At 37.3% G+C, this 20,593-nt stretch overlaps 1 protein-coding gene across 8 annotated transcripts in view; it reads right to left on the bottom strand.

Annotated features, from left to right (window-relative positions):
* The window catches only part of LOC120539266 (neurexin-2-like), a 2,018,463-nt gene that overhangs the window by 1,023,992 nt on the left and 973,878 nt on the right, over nt 1-20,593 (bottom strand). For all 8 annotated transcript variants that reach the window (XM_039769182.1, XM_039769181.1, XM_039769180.1 and 5 more), the window contains exon 6: nt 17,999-18,300. In XM_039769182.1, the coding sequence (XP_039625116.1) occupies nt 17,999-18,300 (302 nt within the window). The remainder of the gene's footprint in view (nt 1-17,998; nt 18,301-20,593) is intronic.

Genomic DNA, 20,593 nt, shown 5'->3' on the forward strand with positions numbered 1-20,593 from the left:
CCCTTGGCAGGGCGCCAACCCACCACAGTACGCTATAACTTATTAAGTTTATTATATATTATATATTAATATATATATATATATATATATATATATATATATATATATATATATTATATTACCCCTACTCTCTTCTGTTTCTTTTTCCTCAAAGCATCATGATGTTCCAACAATTATGGATGGATTAAAAGGCAGAAGTCTACGTGACCATCATCATCAAGTCCTTCCGTGAGAACCCTAAATCCAAAGAGGACTGTTTGATTTATGTTAGGTAGAATGCCCAGAGGGGACTGGGCAGTCTAATGGTCTGGAATCCCTACAGATTTTATTTTTTTTCTCCAGCCGTCTGGAGTTTTTTTGTTTTTCTGTCCACCCTGGCCATTGGACCTTACTCTTATTCTATGTTAATTAATGTTGACTTATTTTATTTTATTACTGTGTCTTTTATTTTTCTATTCTTCATTATGTAAAGCACTTTGAGCTACTTTTTGTATAAAAATGTGCTATATAAATAAATGTTGTTGTTGTTGTTGTTATATAGAAATCCACCCGAAAAATCCCGGACCATCGAGAAGTGTGCGAACTGACGACATGAAGAATCGTCTTCACGCCAAACTGGAATCGTCCCCGCATAAATCAAAGTCATCCAGACGATCTGGATCTGCATAATTAAATCTGGACCACCCTGTAGAAATGCATACGTGATTAGTCTGCCCAGGAGGTTCTTATGTACTGTTATAAAAAATCATAAACTGCTTTCAGATTTCACAATTATTAATTCAATGTCCAAAGTGTGTTTCCTGGAAAGATTAAGCATTGGCTTAATTAAATTAAATACATTTTCTATTATACTTTACATTAGGAAATAAACATTGTACTGAAGGTGAAGGAAAAAAAAATTACGCAGATGCTTTCCTATGTGTCTTGCTTGTCTTTTTATATATTATAGAAATTTTAACGACCAGCACCTCTATGAGCACTGTACAGCAGATATTAATAAACTCCATGATCTCACTTTTAGACTACAGAATGGCATAATAGCTTAGTTGTGGCAGGTGAACTGGGGACCTGGGGGGCTCAGCTCTACTGTATTTCTTCATTACAACACCGCATATTGGGCAGAATAAGTTCCAGAAGCTTACTTGCACCAGCTCTGCTTATTGAACCCATTAATTAAATGAGCTCAAAGTAACCTGCCTCCCTGTCATTGGAAATGATTATTGTGCTTATAAAAAGTACTCTTTTTCACATCAGAGTGAAAGTAAATGGATTAGAATAACAGACTAGGTAAGAAAATGTATTGCTGTCTGTTTTTATAGGGCCCATAAGACATCAAAATATAGCTGCAGCACAAAGAGTGTGGGTTTACATTTGATGCACAACTTTACAGGGCAGAAAGACCCTAGTGAGAGGTGTGAGTGAAACCAAAGATATACAGTAATGGACAATGGAGACAGCATTGTGCACAATAAACACAAACTTTAGTAACAATATTATTGATTATTATCTGCAGACATAATGAAAGGTAGAGTCAAATGGTTCAATAAAAATGCCAGTTTGACTGTGACCTTTTGCTGCAGAATGTCATAAATCTTTAATATTACCCATCTCCAATACAGAAGGCAGACAGAATTAGCTGTGCTATTGCCACATGTCAGAGAGGACTCTCAGTAAGATCAGTTTCAATTTCACTTTTCATTGTAGTCCTTTCTTTCAAACAAAGGGTGGTACTGTACGTTTGAATGAGTCTAAAGGTGGCATATTCTCCCTACATATGTTTTTTATACTGAAGGCTCATCCAAGATGAGCTCCTCTTATTCTCTGCACCAATAGGCCCTGGAACCACTGCAGAATGTGTATACTGGTGTGGCCATGTCTTATATTGAAACGGATTGATTTAATAGATGAAAATACACATTAAGTTCAGTTATGGTCAGCTTTCATTGTTTGGTAAGATAGATAGATAGATAGATAGATAGATAGATAGATAGATAGATAGATAGATACTTTATTAATCCCAAGAGGAAATTCACATGAAGTAAGTACAGTATACTCCAGAATGAACAAAAGAAAAAGTAAAGTTTTGAATTCACAGATTGAAAATGCATCAGTATTTGTCAATCAAGCCTCGTTTTTGTGACAAAGAGGATTTCCTTTGAACCCGATGCATATTTTTTGTAGAACTGGGTTCCCCGTACCATTACAGAAAGTCTTTCTGAATAAATCTATTGTTCTGCACTCCTACAACATCACCCTTCTAGCCAATAAAGAATGACTTGATTTATAATTTCAGACTGCTGCTAGATATGAGACACAAAGAAATCCTTCAGCCCCTTGGTCAGAGTAGAAAAATGCATTTTCTACTCTGACCTCTCAAGGTCGGTGGCAGACGTATAGGCTGTTCAGAGTGTCTGTGTAGTGCAGCCATAAAGCTCACATTTACAGGAATTTGTATTACATGCCAGAAAAAAAGAGCACATCTGTCTTCATTTATCAGGGAAGCATCTTTCAATGTGTCCTCGTTGGCAAGGTTTGCTTTATGCTCAGAGACTGGATTTTCTCTTCTCGGCAGTGATGGTTTCTTTATTTTTTTCATTCTCCTCACCGCCACCTATCAGTGTTTACTATACTTAAATCTTCGCTGTACTGATGAGTAGTGTTTCCCACCTCTCTCTCTCTCTCTCTCTCTCTCTCTGAGAGATGGAAAAATGAGTGCTATTATCACGTTTCTGTTACATTTACACAGAATGCAGTCAACCACGGAAAACACACAGCTGGTAGTGATAATTTTTAACATAGGAAAAAAAAAACCTTTAAAATTCAAGGTGAGGTCAGGGGTGAGTTATGTTTGGATGCTGAAGAACTGCTTGACATTCTGTTTGTTTTTTTTCCAAATTACTGTGAGGATATGATAAACTTGGGATGCTATTTAATGTTAACATAGTGAAAATGTTATATTTCCGTATTTATACAGTAGATATTGTCTCAGCCTTTCTCTGGACAGGAATAGACACAGTGTAAGAGAAGTCACATAATTACCATCAAAACCAAAAGAATTGTTGAGAGTTTGTAGTGAGCGAGCCACACAAATTTGAAGACAGGCATGTGCTGGAAAATTTTATATAAAAAGCATTTAAGATTTTTTTCTAAGTTAAATGTCTCAGCTCATTGTAAATAGCTCTTTCTTTCTCCCTTACCTGTTTTTCTCTTCTTACTTTGCATTCGGATAAGTGCTCTAATGTGATATTTGCATTTAGAAGAAATTCATAAGTGTGTTTTTGTCTTTGCCATATTTTTGAACACCTAACTTTCTTTTACCAGTTTATTTCAATTCACCTTATTTCACGCCTAGCTTGTATCCAAATACTGACAATCAGTGATGAGTAGTACAGGTACAGGAGCAAATGACGCTGAATGTTAAAGCATAGCCTCTGCTTCGGTGTTACATTCATGTGTGTGCTAATTAGTAACAAAAAGCTTAACTAAGTGATCCTCAACTCCAGACCTTTAGACCACCTTAACCGCAGATGTTCATCTCCATCAACTTTTGATTTTAGCTCGACTACTACCTTTATTAAAAAAGCTGTTATTTCCCATTTTCTAGCTTTTTTTCTGTCAACCCAGAAATTACAAAATGGGTTTGCAAAATTTTTAGGAGAATGTAGCAAGAATTTGTGTGTGGGGTATTTATTATTCTTTTTCTTGCTTTTTAAGATTTTACAATTTTCAGTTGTCCCCTGTGAGGGAGCCAGTGATGGATTAGCACCCTGCTCAGGGCTGTTTCCAGTGCAACCAGGATAAGTTCCAGCCCCTTTATATCCTTGAACTGGATACACTCAATTTGAGGGTGAGATGGCATGTCTTGTCTTCCTGCAATGTCTAAACACCATTTCTAAATTTGCAAGAATCAGTGTAATATAAAGTATATTTTTAAGGTAATTCTTTAATTTAATTGATGAATTTATGTATACAGTATATATAATTATATACATTTATATATATACTGTATATATATACATATACACATACAGTAGCAACACCTACAGTGCATTTTAAAGATAATTACAACCTATCATAAGACAGGCAGCATGCAGGTAATTATCTTGCTTACAACTGTTGCCTCATTTTCTTTTCTCGACAAACAAGGACAGAAGTCCAGCACAACTAAAAAAATGTTGACTCTAATTAGACAAGCAGTACTCTGCTGCTTAGACATTGTAGGAAGGCACTGGCTTATATGCAGTATATAGTCTACATAAAGTCATCTCACCATTAGATCCAGTGTATTCAGTTCAAGGATATTGAGGAGCTGGAGCTCATCCGGATCACACTGGGTGCAAACAGCCCTGGACAGGGTGCTAATCCACTCACAGGGACCAGTTGGGAATTGTTTCTCATGTAATCACCACATCTTCGAGGATGTAGGAGGAAAACTACAGGACCCAACCAATGATCCTAGTTGATGGATCAATTACCCACTCTGGCATTGGGCCACATCTTCTTCTTTTTCTTTTGGCTGCTCCCGTTAGGGGTTGCCACAGTGGATCATCTTCTTCCGTATCATCCTGTCTTCTCCATCTTGCTTTGTTATACTATTTGTATATATAATAGATGTATAATTGCATATATAATATAATGTAAAAACAGTATAGGATTTTCCATTGAATGCATTTGTTTAAAGTGAGGAATTTTGCTGCTGTATTTTACAGAGTTTGTAACAGGTATTACAAAAATTGATAAAGTTACACTTAACAAACATAGCTACCTCAAGGCTTTCAAGAGCTCACTTCATCTGATCATTTTTTTCACTGTATTACTATATTTTTCTTCTTTCTGTGCTGCCCTGGGAGTTGATCAATACCTAAAACATTTAAGCATAGATAATATTTAAAACTAGGGCATATTGACTTAATCAATATTTTAAATTGCTATATGCGTGCTGTGAAAATAGCAAAATAACCTAAATCGGCCAAGGGGTGGGATAAATACAGAAGAAGTGAAGCAACTTGATGAACGGTTTGCACATGTATACATTCAGACACATACGCTTACAGTAGTTTACAAATTTAAACCCAGAACTAATGAGGCAGAAATGAAATATTCTGTTCTTTGTTGTTCTAGCTGAATTTTGAAATGCATGATGTGACGGCACTTGTAAGTACTAAACAAGAAAAACATTTACAGAATGGAATGGGGGGGGGGCATCCTTTTGTCTCTCACCTACAGAAGACACTAGGAGAAAAATAAAATCGTATAAATATTTACCATTTAGTTAGGCTTTATTGTAACATCTCAGCCACTGCACCTGGGATTTTAGAAATCTAAAGTGACAAAGTACTACTTGGTAAAAATATAAATGTCACTGCAATTACAGGAATAAATCACTTGACAAACGGATGAGAGGTGTGCTGCTTTAAAGATGTGTGAACTAATATTACCGTAGCAGACAGCTCTTTTTGTTATTTTTCACAGTGTAATTACCCTGGATGCACTATAACATGTTGTTGGTATATCATTATGATCCGAGCAGGATGTGCCGAGTTTTTTAATTGAATGTAACCTAACACGAGCCGTGTGCATGATAGCTTAGCACCCTATGTCTGAGTGGGTGTGTGCTTGAACTCTAGTTCCACACCAATACGCTGTGTCAGCATGTTAATGACATTGTTCAGCGGTACAGCATGAAGAAGGGAGGGAGGATTTGGAACGGGAATGGCACAGTCAGACCTTGCAGGTATTGTGCAGCTTGACAAAAATGTGTGGGCTTTTTTCCAGTAGAGGAGATGTCATTTATATGAGTTTGGCTTTACTTAATTTACATGAATATTCATGTATACGAATAGATAAATGAAAAGTGCTGGCAGTTCACTGAAAAGCTTCAGCATGACCTGAAATGATGGAGAGGCTGTGCCGGGTCTTTTCCAATAATGAGCAAATGTGTTGGAGCATGTCCAGTTATAATTCATTAGTAAAATTCAGCTGCACAAGTACTTTTAAAATTACTGCCTCATGTATGAAAACTCTCTGGTCCTTTTTCCCTTCAGCAACCTCTCCCCAATGCAAATCATTACCCACCTATCTTTCATGTGCATCTTGTCTCTTGCTCAATTTTTCCATTTCAAGTCAAAACCAAACACCCACAAGTTTCTAGCGTAAGCTCCTAATTTTATTCTTAGGGATTTGAAGTATACACATAGAGAAAAGCCAAGCAAAATGACACCTTTTATTGGCTATCTAAATAGATTACAATATGTAAGCTTTCGAGGCAACTCAGGCCCCTTCTTTAGGCAAGATGTAACTCGAAAGCTTGTATATTGTAATCATTTTAGTTAGCCAATAAAAGGTGTCATTTTGCTTGGCTTTTCTCTACATTTATAAAACATACATTATAATATACACATATAAAGGAGATGCTACACCTGTCCTCCATTTTGTATGTACATTATTCTAGAACTGCTGTCAGCAATAGCAGGACAGCAAAACAAGTAAAATGGAAGTTATTGAATTGCATCATGTACTGCCTCCATAGTACAACGACAGTTTTGAAAGAGATTGGCACAGAATGGCCTGAATTAAAGCAGGGATTGTAACCGGAAAGACAGTGTTTTAAAGAAACAAAGTTCACAATGTGTAGCTAGAATCATGCTCAAAGGTTGTAAGCCAAAAAAGAATACACATAACCAGAGCAAAAAAAAAACCACTAGAGGTAGAACATCATTTTAAAACCAATGACAAGAAATGATTGTAAGTTTTTTTTACTCAATAATGAAAACCACAAAATGACTTTTAAACATTTATGGTCATGACGTCACGTGTTACACACTCCCAGTCATCTCACTTAGCAATTGTATAGCAATGATCAACAAAAATATCCCAAAAATGGCAGCGCAGGAGAGCATGAATCATTTTTAGCAACATTAAAAACACATGTGAACACAAAATAAATATAGCCATTGGATTCCCTGCCCTTTAGAACCCAAAAAAGCTATAATCAAATAGTTTTAAAGGTCAGCTAGTAAAAACTAAAAAAATAAAAGCCTGATCATGACACAATAGGAAACTACTTTACACTGCAGTAAAAAGTGAAGCGATTTGTGATTTGTGACATCAGAGTTTGACATCAGAGTTTTCAACATACCTAAAGCATCTGTTGTAATTCACACTGCGACTAAACATTTGTCTGACAAAAATAAGTCTCAATGTTTTGCTGGCTTTGTGCTCATTTTAGAATTTCGTACGTTTCGTTTGTGAGCATTGATTTTGATTTTGGATATTAGTGACCTGTGAACTAATTGAGACAGTTCAGATGGATGATGTGCAGAGGATGTGGGGGTTACTTTTTATTGGCAGGTATGATGGACTAAGACTCTTTGTGGATTTGATTCCTGCTTTGTGCCACATGCTGTTAGGACAAACACTTGCTTCCCACAACTGACTATTTTAATAAGCAGGTCTGAGAAAATGGTCAGATGTCACAATATATCCCAGCAGCATTTGGTATAAGACGGGAACCATCCCTTGGCAGGCGGAAGGACCATATGAAAATAAACAGAACTGACAAGAAAAAAATCTGAAAAACGTGATACTTCACATGGAAAAGTTTAGATTCCCAAAGACAGTCTAATTTTGACTGCTGTCAATGAGAACAAGCTAGCTTCCTAAACTTACACTTGGTGCTACACATGCCCAGTAAATGTGAAAAAGAAGTGTATCTTCACAGTTTTATTATTATGATATTATATTTCATTTCAAGCAAAGCATCCTTACAAGGTGTTAAAAACCACTTCAGCATACTGTAAATTCCTGTTATATTCACAGCTGGAGCAACGGCTGGCAGAATGCAAATGCAGTTAAACCTTGACCTCACCAACTTGTATCCGCATTGAAGCACACACACACACACACACACACACAGTGGGGAAGAGAAAAGACAGGTACGCTCACCAAGAAGCTGCTCAGATATTAACACTAACATGGAGTAATCTGTTTAGGAAGAAAAGCTTTTTTCTTTTTGATCCAGGTCTACTGCACTGTCGGCAACACTTTAGAAAATGGGGCTGTCTAAACTAGTATGTAACAAGGCCTTAACAAACATCATCACAAGGAGAGGATGGCTTTAATAAGACTTGTTTGGCCTTAATAAGAGCTTTTTTAGACCAGTGACAACACTTTAGATTAGGGGCTACATAAACTGCAAGCTTAACAAAGCCTTTGCTTATGTTACATACGGTAGCAATGCAACATTCACTAAAAATGTCACACTGCATGACTTTTCCAACAATTTTCAGTTGTGGTCACAGTGAGTTGTGGACAAGTACAACATACACCCATGACCAGCTGTTTTGAAGAGTGACAGCCCTGGTGACATAGCACTCTGTGACTCAACATGACAAAGTCAAACTGGTTTGATTGTATTGTAACAAGTTGCAAGTCATAAGAGTTCGCAGGGGCCTTAGCTGCCTCGAAAGCTTGCATTTGTAATCTATTTAGTTAGCCAATAAAAGGTGTCACTTCACCCTACTTTCTCCTGTATCAATCTATGGCTAACACGGTACAACAATCTACTGTTGAGCGTGCGAGACTTAACAGTCATGTAGCACTCAAATGGAAGTGCACTGCATACAGTTCACACAAACAGTGAATAATAAGAGGGGCTACAAGAAACAAAAGGAGGTGAGTGTGTTTGACTGTGAAAATGGCGGAGAGGAGTGGTAGACTTTTCAGCCAGTACTTATGTTTGTTTGTTAAAAAAAAAAAACAAAGAAAAAGATGGGCCTAGATTGTGACTGAAAGTAGCATACCTAAGTAGATGTTCATTCAGTAGGCTAACTACAGTCATTTACGTTAATTAAGGTGCCAAAATACTTACTTGGTAAGGAAACTTGAAAGGTGATGAGGGAATTAGTCACCTTTTTCCTCATTGTACTGCTGACGCCGTTTGAGGCAAAGATCTTCAACAAATAAAATGAGTAAACTTGACATGTTGTCCAATTTGAATTGTGTAGCATAAGGCTTACTTTATAGATGTACAGTACTATATCAAGCCCTTAAAGCCACAACTCAAGCATGTTACTTCAGTGTATTTCTTCAATTAACATCATCCCTCCTGCTCTGTTTCATTAAATGTTGATGTTTTATCATGAAATGTTTATACTGCTTAACAGTCTACTGAAAAGTTTAGGAGTACAAATTATAAAGGAATTCCTTTTGCAGAGTGACTTCTATACATTTCACATACTATAACAGCAGAATCTCAGGGTGGTAACCTATTAAGCTTATACCTAATGTTTGCATGATAAATCATGATAAACACTGTGTAACTGTTTATAGCTTTCTTGTGGGTGGTGAAGTTTGGAAGTAGTTTCTTCACATTTTAGCAGCCAGTTATTTGATTTCTGGCCTGTTTACTGTCTGTGCCGAGTGTGCAGTGTTGGCACAGTGTTTCCTTGGAGCCCTCATTTTTTTCAGTCGCATTACAACGATTTGTGTAAACAGGTTACAATAAATTGCCCTTATTAGAGTAAGTGTGAGGCTGAACCATGAGTATGATATGTATTGGTACCTTGTATGATGTTGACTGCTGCCTTGCTCTCAATACCAAGATAGACTTTGGCCCCAGCAATCCTGAAATAGATTAGCTAGTGTTGAAAATGGTGCATTAGATAGATGGTGATTTGTAAAACCATTGATCTTAAAGCCATTGCTGATAAATGTAGTCATATACTATATATATATATATATATGCATAAAAAATAGGAGGGGCAAAACTCAGGTGGTAAGTTGATCTTCCGCAGGGCATTTAACAATACTTGCACCAAGTCAATTTGAATATGCCACCTGACCTGACAGATGGTCTTTAGATTATGAGTGCAAATCCTTTCAGACGCACCAATAACTCTACCCTACTCTACTCACCTCCAAGCTGTTCAATCTAGCATCTCACCAGCTCTGTCACCATATTTTCCTTAAGAAAGTAGCACTGTGATAATATTTAAATTTTATTACAAATTAACCTCAGTGGGTAGTGCTGCTGTCTCGCAGTTAGGAGACTCAGGTTCACTTCCCGGGTCCTCCCTGGGTAGAGTTTGCATGTTCTCCCTGTGTCTTCATGGGTTTCCTCCGGGTGCTCCGGTTTCCTCCCACAGTCCAAAGACATGCAGGTTAGGTGCATTGGCGATCCTAAATTGTGCCTAGTGTGTGCTTGGTGTGTGTGCCCTGCGGTAGGCTGGCACCCTAACCAGGGTTTGTTTCCTGCCTTTCTCCCTGTGTTGGCTGGGATTGGCTCCAGCAGACCCCCGTTACCCTGTAGTTAGGATATAGTGGGTTGGATAATGGATGGATGGATGATTTAGTCAAAATATCTTAATAATTTAGAATTAATAGATTATGAGACACAGTTGAAGTGATAACGGTGACCAGTTCTGCGTTGCACTGAGTGACCTTGTAGTGTCGAGATGAATTTCATAGCCAGTAGCCTACATGCGCTCTGACATATGCCTGTTCCTGAGGGCAGAGGTGAGCACAAAATTGTGAGAGTATATATTGTGCTCTAGTTGTCCTTGCTCATTTACAACTTTACACGTCACTTTTATCTCACAATATCAGAAATTTAGGGAGAGTTGTGTTGTGTGAGTGTAATTTTTACTGTCTGGCAGTAAAAAAAAGTACATGTTAAATTGACAGAAAAAGGCTTTAAGTGTACTCCCTCCCTGTTTTAATTGAAATCACTCACTCAAGCAAATGTAAATTAGTAGTTTACATTACCATGTTATGAACAGAAAGTGACTCAGTATTACAAGGCTGCTAAAAATGAATATTAAGATGATCAAGGAACAGCTCCCACCATTTGAAAGTATTGTTCTTGGAGACTTCCAAAGGACACCAGAACTGTAAGTGTGAGTAGCATTTGCCCAGTAGGGCCTTAACCACAGGGAAGGGTTAACAGAGGTTTCTGGTCTTTATTTCTTCACTGGGATAGAAGCCTTAAGAAGAACATGGTTGCTAGGTGACTAATTACAGGAGGAAGGAGCAGCAAGCAGAGGAGAATATTGATTGGGCAATGTTTCTGCTCTTCAGCTTAGCTTTCTTTTGGAGAGTAGTAATTGCAGCTGTTCAGCACAAGGAGACTAAGGGGGCAACGAGAAAAAGGCTGGTAATTAAGAAAGTGTAACAGCCAAGCTAGCTTTTCAGAGTTCCAGCTATTTATGATTTTTTTTCACTTGACAGCTTAAGTATTTGTTGCAAAGCAACAGACAAGCCTTATCATGTCAGGGGCCAGCGGGCCTGGTGACTTCTGGAACAGGATGAGACTATGTAAATATGCTGCTTCTGCACATCTACCACACTGTACATCTCTTCACATTTTTCTTCCAAAATACACAAATGAAGAATGAACCTTGTAATATTTCTGATACCTACAAACATATGGGTAATGGATAATTATATATCATATTAGGTTTAAAGCAATTGACACCTTATAAATCACTGAGAATAGAGATAAGTACAAAAGATTAACATTCATGTCAAACACTTCATCAAATCAAGTACATGTGCACTCAGAGCACAAACGTCAGGCCAGCATTTCTTCTTTCTAATGATTTATTAGTCATTTGGCATCGGAGTGATTTAATATCTATGTTTATCTGTTCCTATATTGACCCAGGCTTGTCATGTTTTGATAAAGATTTCATGAATAATGGTCATTTGCATTGATTATTTATTGATCTTAACATATATAGAGTATAGGAATTCTTTGACATCTTTGGCTAATGGGTCAGTTATTGGCTGTCCAGAAGCATTCTGATACCAAACTCACAGACAACACTAAAAATGGGACTATTGTCAGGCAATAATCATGAGAGGATCAGCAGTTCATCCATGTGTTATTTATTTATTTAATACATATGTGGAGAGCACAAGCCACCATCGCAAATGTGTGCCCCACTAATAGCATTTGTATGAGAGACTCATACAATCACAAGACTTTAAACTTCAATGTAAGTAAATATACTGCTCAAAAGAATTAAAGGAACACTTTTTAATCAGAGTATAGCATAAAGTCAATGAAACTTATGGGATATTAATCTGGTCAGTTAAGTATCAGAGGGGGTTGTTAATCAGTTTCAGCTGCTGTGGTGTTAATGAAATTAACAACAGATGCACTAGAGGGGCAACAATGAGATGACCCCCAAAACAGGAATGGTTTAACAGGTGGAGGCCACTGACATTTTTCCCTCCTCATCTTTTCTGACTGTTTCTTCACTAGTTTTGCATTTGGCTACAGTCAGTGTCACTACTGGTAGCATGAGGCGATACCTGGACCCTACAGAGGTTGCACAGGTAGTCCAACTTCTCCAGGATGGCACATCAATATGTGTCATTGCCAGAAGGTTTGCTGTGTCTCCCTGCACAGTCTCAAGGGCATGGAGGAGATTCTAGGAGACAAGCAGTTACTCTAGGAGAGCTGGAGAGGGCCATAGAAGGTCCATAACCCATCAGCAGGACCAGTATCTGCTGCTTTGGGCAAGGAGGAACAGGATGAGCACTGCCAGAGCCCTACAAATTGACCTCCAGCAGGCCACTGGTGTGAATGTCTCTGACCAAACAACCAGAAAGACTTCATGAGGGTGACCCAAGGGCCCCATGTCCTCTAATGGGCCCTGAGCTCACTGCCCAGCAGCATGCAGCTCGATTGGCATTCGCCATAGAATACCAGAATTGGCAGATGCACCACTGGTGCCCTGTGCTTTTTACAGATGAGAGCAGGTTCACCCTGAGCACGTGACAGAAGTGAAAGGGTCTGGAGAAGCCATGGAGAACATTATGCTGCCTGTAACATCATTCAGCATGAGCAGTTTGGTGGTGGGTTAATGATTGTCTGGGGAGGCATATCCATGGAGGGACACACGGACCGCTACAGGCTTGACAAAGGCACCTTGGCTGCCATTAGGTATCAGGATGAAATCCTTGGACCCATTGTCAGACCCTATGCTGGTACAGTGGCTCCTGGTGCACGACAATTCCTGGCCTCATGTGGTGAGAGTATGCAGGCAGTTCCTGGAGGATGAAGGAATTGATACCATTGACTGGCCACCACACTTTCCTGACCTAAATCCAATAGAACACCTCTGGGACATTATGTTTTGGACCATCCAATGCCACCAGGTTGCACCACAGACTGTCCAGGAGCTCAGTGATGCCCTGGTCCAGATCTGGGAGGAGATCCCCCACAACACCATCTGTCATCTCATTAGAAGCATGCACCGATGTTGTCAGGCATGTATACAAGAACACAGGGGCCATACAAAGTGCTGCGTACAATTTTGAGTTGCTGCAATTAAATTTTGGCAAAATGGACTAGCCTGCCACATCATTTTTTCACTCTGATGTTTGGGGCGTCTTTGAATTCAGGGCTCTGTAGGTTGATCATTTTCATTTCCATCAAACGATGTGGCATCCTTTCGTTCCTAGCACATTACCCAGTCTATATCAGTATAGATATCCAGGAGGATTTATTTTTCCCCATTGAGATCTGATGTGTTTTCAAAGTGTTCCTTTAATTTTTTTGAGCAGTTTATATGATGTAAATATATGATAGTAATGCATTCCTGTCTGTCAGACTGGCCTTCGGGAGTCTTGGATGAAATCCTGATGGCTTGACCTATCTGTTAGCTGATTTGGCCTGCACCAGCACAATGTTTTTTTTCCTGACCTAAACACTACTGGATACAGGAAAATATTAGGTTAATGAATTGAAAGGATAGGCAATGGAAAGAAAATAGACAGAAGAAGCTGTAAGAGAGCGAGAAGAAAGAAGAAATTACTGAATGTTGAAAATGATCTTTTATATGGCATGTTTTTTTTTTTTTTTTTAAAGGTGAGTGTGGAGTTCATGGCCTAAACTTTAATTCCAGTTCAGCCCTGTTCAAATACATACTGGCCTTTCAAATGGAGAAATCGACAAATTAGAAAATTAAAAAGACCTAATGTATTACTTCTGTTATACAAATACATACTGACCTTACAAATGGACAAACACACAAATTAGAAAATTTAAAAAAACCTAATGTATTACTTCTATTATTACTTTTCTTCTTGGCATAACTGCCCTACCTTTCTTATAAGCTTAAACTAATACTAGTAATACATAAAACAATACCTTGCTCCACACTGATCTACTTGTGTTTAATTATTTCATACTCAGCGAGAGTATTTAGCAAGGGGCATGGGTCTACTGAGGACTTAAACTTTATTTTAGGCTGTGTTACAATATGGTCTTCAAAGTGATTCAATTGAAAGCATACAGTAATTGTCATTTAAACACCTAAGTCACAATGGTCTCTTAAATATACCAGAATTTACTGACACTTATGGGGTTTTATGGCTAGGCCAGCTCAGGTCCTAATTCCAATGTGCCCATGTGAGGGCTGAGAAAAGGGATGCAGCGTGACTTAGTATAGTACACTGAGCATTCCAGCAGACACCAGAGACGCAACATTAACCATAACCATGCACAATCCAGACAGCAAGATCAGCAAGGCCCAATGATCAATGTACACATTAGCTAAGAGGCAATTTTCTGTTGCCTTCACTCGGAAGCCTAAAAACAAATACACAACATGAGCAATTTTGCATAATGTTATTTTTCATCATGGGTCTATCTTCATTCTAATTGCAGCTGATTAGTGCTACTAGTGAATGACTGCTCCTCCAATTGTTAAAAGGAAAAAGATTTATGTTTACAAACTTGATTTTTTTTTTCTTTTAGCACATTTGCATTTCGATTCTATTCTCTGCATTACCAATGACTCATGCTGGTTAAGCATGACAGAAAAATGTGTTACAATTTCCAAAGGTAAAAGCGCTTAAACCAAGAATTAAGCAGATCAGACAAAAAATTAGAAAGGTGGATCAAGATGATGAGATAATAATAACAGCTAGATGATAATGAAAAAAAAAAGCGTGTGCTTGTGCACAGCTGAGAAGCAGGCTGAGTTTACAACCTGAGTGTCCCTGGCAAGGAGGGTTTTAAAGGGCTGCATCTTTTCATGTTCAAATTAAAAGGACATATCAAAAGTATTAGCCTGGATTATCATTTTATTCCAGACATCTGAAGTCGAAGAAACTGTAACTCCAATAAACTGGACTTTACCAACTGTTCTGATCTATTTTTTAGAACAACACCATTAATTGTACAAAGTATGCAATTATCTCTGGCTAATTTGGTAAAAACCCAAAATGATAAATCACTAGTCTTATTCATCTTCAAAGTATGGAGAGACAGATTTTCATACTTACAATAAAGAATGTTTGGGATATTTAATCAGGGCTTTCAGAAAAGAAAGAGTACAAGGCAGATGAATTTCTTACTCGTTAAAATAATGTAGAGTTCATTACCTTTAAAAGAATCTAAATTAACTTGTGGCTGTAGAAAAATTTTAATTCATAACCTCCTATGTAGATTTTGTTTTCCATGAACACTCATTAAAGCAGACACAAGATGGAGCTGTCTACCTCTCAGCCTTAGCTGGAGGCCCCGTTTCATTATTACAATGTCTTTTTACTTCCCTTGGTTTATTTGAGAATTTTTTTTACATAACGTAGTTCAATTAAAGCAAGCAGTGTCCAGCCTCTATACCCTATTTTTAAATTTTAAACATACTTCCAAAGATATGAATGCATTTGCGTATATACACATTGCACATAGTACTGTACTATTTACTGTATAGTGTATCAGTGGCCAAAGTGAATTGATTCATAAATACACCTCATGGCAAATTTCCTCATAAGATAGAATTACTTGGTCAGTGCAGAATGCCTGGTACTTGAAACTGGAAATGTACACGGGAAATATATACATGCATTCTTTACACCTTTTATCCCAACAGCATTCTATAGTACTTATTCATAAGTTTTCAAGTTTTCTGGGAAGCACAAGTCATATTGTCCCAGAACCAACCAGCCTACATAGAACAGAAGGAAGGCAAGAAGCATGGGAGAAGACCACGTTATTTATTTGTCTGTCACTTTCAAAGTAATCTATCTATCTATCTATCTATCTATCTATCTATCTATCTATCTATCTATCTATCTATCTATCTATCTATCTATCTATCTATCTATCTATCTATCATCTGATTTTCATATCACACATTTTATACCTCTCTTTTAATATTTAGAATACTTTTGGCTTTGAATATCTTTATTGCACAAACCCACTGAAATGCAAGGATCAGTACAAAAATACCTGGCAGATGCCAGCAATCTTTTATTTCTGTACAATAAGAGGAGTAGTTAAAGCATAATGTTTAATCATTTTTACAACCTAGCATACAGTAATGAAAGAAAGAAAGATATTTGAACTGTCACTGAGCACCCATTCATAATAGCTGGTAGCATGATTTATGCTGTTTAGCTAATTAGTACTTAATAAAGTGACTTTTTTATACCTTCTTGTTTCTTAATGCAAATGAGAAGCTGATAATCAAATATTTTTCCAGCAAGCTTCAGAATAGCACTAATACAGTTGCCACTTCTTTGAATGCTAGCAAAAGTGGAACAGCAGAGGTCAGTAAAGCATCACATCCAGGCAGCAAGGACTCAGCTTTATCCAACTTACAGAAATGCACAGCTTTCACTGCATCTGGAGAAGGGGCATTTTAATGGCCCTTTTCGGCACTCAGATTAAATTAGGAGGTGGATAATGTGACAGCACACAATAACAGTTTACACACTCACCAGTAGCATAGGAACTCAGCCTACACAACTAAAAAGTGAAGATGAGCCTCACACATACATTTCGGCCCTAAAAGACAGATCTCAGCATCCTAAGAGAGTGCAGAAAATAAATGCTATGTTTGAACTGAATGACCTCCAGTGTTTATGAATATATAGGCTTCCACATACACAGTTATACACTAGCACCCTATTTATCTCTGTCTGAGTTGGATCCTCCCCCAGGCCTGTGTTTGTGTATGTGTGTGCTTGCACACTCCCCAGGCTAGTAACCACATCCAATGTGTCTATTGCATTTCTTTGCAGACACCAAACTGCAAGTATATTGAATGTCCATAGTGATCTCATAGCGGGAATGACAGCAAAATGGTCATTTGATTGAGCTAAAGAATTACCTTTGGACAAGGGCAGTGGGGTCAGCCACAATTTTTACTGTGACTGAGATATAACATGTCCAACATTAGAAAGTCTTTTCCACTGTGCCTCTGTTTGTGACTGGATTTGATTTCAAATGTTTCATATCTCGAGGACACAGGATATGGGCTAAGTGCATAAAAAGTGAACTTTCTTATAGTCCAAACATCTTTCTCTAAAGATGCGAAACTGGATTATGGCCCACTTAATTCTAAATTTACATACTGTATACAGGAGGAAAGCTTTTTTTTTAAATTATGGAATGTGAGAATCAATCCCTAACACTGTTTCATAAAACCATGAAAATGCATTGTCACTGTAGTAACACGAAAATTCATTGAACATGCAATATGTGAAAAGCTAATATCAACTTCTCCATGGAATAATCAACAGCAATAATGTATTATAGTATATAATAATGGATATTAGGATTATAATAGTTGAAATTATGTAATTAGAATAATGTTTACAGAAATATGTATTGCCTTATGTATGAATTTAATTCTTTTAGCATGTATTTAATAAAGTCTGTGGGAGTAAGAGACTACATATAAAATGATTATTGTAAGTGATTATTGCATATAAAAATCACAAAGTGTACTTTTGAAACATTATAGAGAGACAATATAAATCAAGGACTACCAATAATTATCTCATAATCATGTTGTTGGCTGGGTATGTTCATCTTAAGTTAGGCAACTGGTAAAATATATCACCTAAAATTATGCTCACTATGAGATCAGTATAGGCATTTGTTAGGGTCAAAATGATAACCAAAAGGGACCTCAAACATTATTGAACCAAGCACCAAGGAAAGAAGCAGGTTGTTAGAGATGAGTTGAGAGATTACCTGGCGCAGGTTTCTCGTCACGCTGACATCATGCCAGTTGTTGTCGTTGAACTTGCCATTGACGGGCTCCACTAGTGCCTCGAAAGCTCCAGATCCCAGGTTGATGACCAGCCAGACAGCCCCACTCTTCAGTGATAAGTTGACATAATCAGCAGACTTGCCAGTGTGCAGCATGAGGCCATTCCGCTGTAGCGTACGAAATGACAAGGTGATCTCATCTGTACTGCTCTGAATAGGATTGTGGGATAGATCATAGCAGAAATACTCATTCCCTTTAAAGGTCGCAACTGATTCTTCCTTTCCTGCAAAGAAAGCAAAATAACATCACATTTAGTATTGCTAGATTATTTTTGTGAAATATTTCATAAACACCATTCATGCTGTATATAATATCCATCCATCCATTATCCAACCCGCTATATCCTAACTACAGGGTCACGGGGGTCTGCTGGAGCCAATCCCAGCCAACACAGGGCACAAGGCAGAAAACAAAACCCCGGGCAGGGCGCCAGCCCACCGCAGGGCGCACACACACACGCACACACTGTATATAACATGAGAAATATATATTTAATATAGAAAGTATATGTTTCTAATCAAATTTTCAGAAGGCACAATTTAAATCCAATAATCCATAATAAATCCAACTTGTAATGTAAGGTTAACAAAACTCAAACTAAAAATCTAAAATATCTTTAGTCAATAGAAAGTAAGTAATATTTCTTGAGCTACCTTGTAACCCAATGATTCATCTATTTTCTGTGCTGCTTATTCCAATTTAGGATTGTTGGGTGTCTCATCCTACTAAGTGATGTTCACCATAATTTCTTTTTAGATTGAGCGTTGTGAACTTGCAGTCAATGGTGAAAACAAATTTGGTATTAAAGCCAACAGCTAAGAAGGTAATTCTGTTTTACAGAGTAAACATCTGCTTATTGTGGAGCAGGCCAATGGTGTTCAGTCTTACCCTTAAAGATGAACATTGTCTTTAATTTGATGTCAACCCTTACCATACTTATTTTTTAAGCAAATGGTTTGCTTCAATTAATTATAAATAAAAGGGGCAAAGGCTCTGGCCTCCTTCATCCTTGAAATGGATTAACAAGATTTGATAAAATAATATTATTGAATATAATATTAGTGAAGCTGTTCTCTTTGAAATCATAATAATTTTGATAATGATTTTAGTACACAGGAGTTTATTTTACTTTCACATGTATTTGATTTTAATTCATTTTCTTGTTAATGTGTTGTACACAGTTTGAAGCAAATTATGTACGCACAATAAAAAGAAAAATGAGGAGAAAGGGGTCAGGAGATGAAACAGAACAAGGGAAGGAGAAGAATCAGTCTCAGAAGGACAGGCAAAGGGTTATTTCCAAAAGGAAATCTAACAAACATCAAAACCAAAATGTCGGGCAAGATTCTTTAATCAAAAAAGGTACAGCAAGGGTCATAAAGCCAGAAGTAACTAAATGGAATTCACTAACCAAAACAAGTTTTTAGAAGGACACAAATGAAGACTTTTTAATTAGCTAAAGGCTAGGATGTATGGCCTACTGTACCACAGTCTTTAAATAAGGATTGACTGAGGACATGCAACATAACCCCCTGGTCACATGACGAGTAACTGACATAGCAACAGCAAACAACATGGCAGCTGCCAGAAGACTCAAACATACAACGCAGGCAGGAGCATCAATAACTCATACGTTACTGTTATAGCAAAACAAAAATAAATAAATACTCAAATGACAAGCTATTAAAATACAAAAAGTATTTAAAAGAAAAAGGATAAGTTTTACTACACAGAATGCGCAAATAATTATGTTGTAAACAGTAAAAATGTATACCTTGTGTGTGATCATTATTAAGTACCTCTTTCGATAATATATGTAACACAGACTTGAAAGGAGAAAAATTTGATGGATTGAGAGATTGTTATCCTCAACCTGTACATAAGAATACTGTTTTAATTTTCAAAATAAATAAATAAATAAAAGGTTCAACATTTTCTTATGCAATGGGATTATAACAAAAAGAAGAAGCAAAATGAGTAAATAAATGCTTTCAACACACTAGTTAATTTTAAATTATAATAATTATAAGGAAATGTTATAATTAGAATACAGTCAAATCCTACTACCAATGCAGCCATTCAGGGCTAGGACTTGATAGACTATAGACTGAAAATTGGGTCAAGTTTGTAAAACAATGATATGCTCATCTTGTCTTCATCATCAATAATGTAATAATGTAACAATGGACTGAGATTTCAGTGCTGCTGCTGAACTGCATTGAATCTCATTATTTGTCCTGCTAGAGAAGGTGAATCTGCAGCAAAATACTCACTAACTTCTGTCTGCTACTTCTAAAAAACTTTTATAGAGGAGTGAAAATATATATTTTTTTTAATTAGACAATGAAAAAAAAATGTTTTATTCTAAAAACCACCTTGGCTGTAAATACTGAAAGCTGTCTACTGACGGGCTGTTTAAATTCAATCCATGTCATGCTCTATACACCTGATACAATGACATAAGACATTAGACTTCAGGTGAAGTGGTGGCTCTGAGGCTAGGGATCTGCACTGGC

This window comes from Polypterus senegalus, chromosome 11 (genome assembly GCF_016835505.1).
Source record: "Polypterus senegalus isolate Bchr_013 chromosome 11, ASM1683550v1, whole genome shotgun sequence".
Classification (NCBI taxonomy): Eukaryota; Metazoa; Chordata; class Cladistia; order Polypteriformes; family Polypteridae; genus Polypterus; species Polypterus senegalus.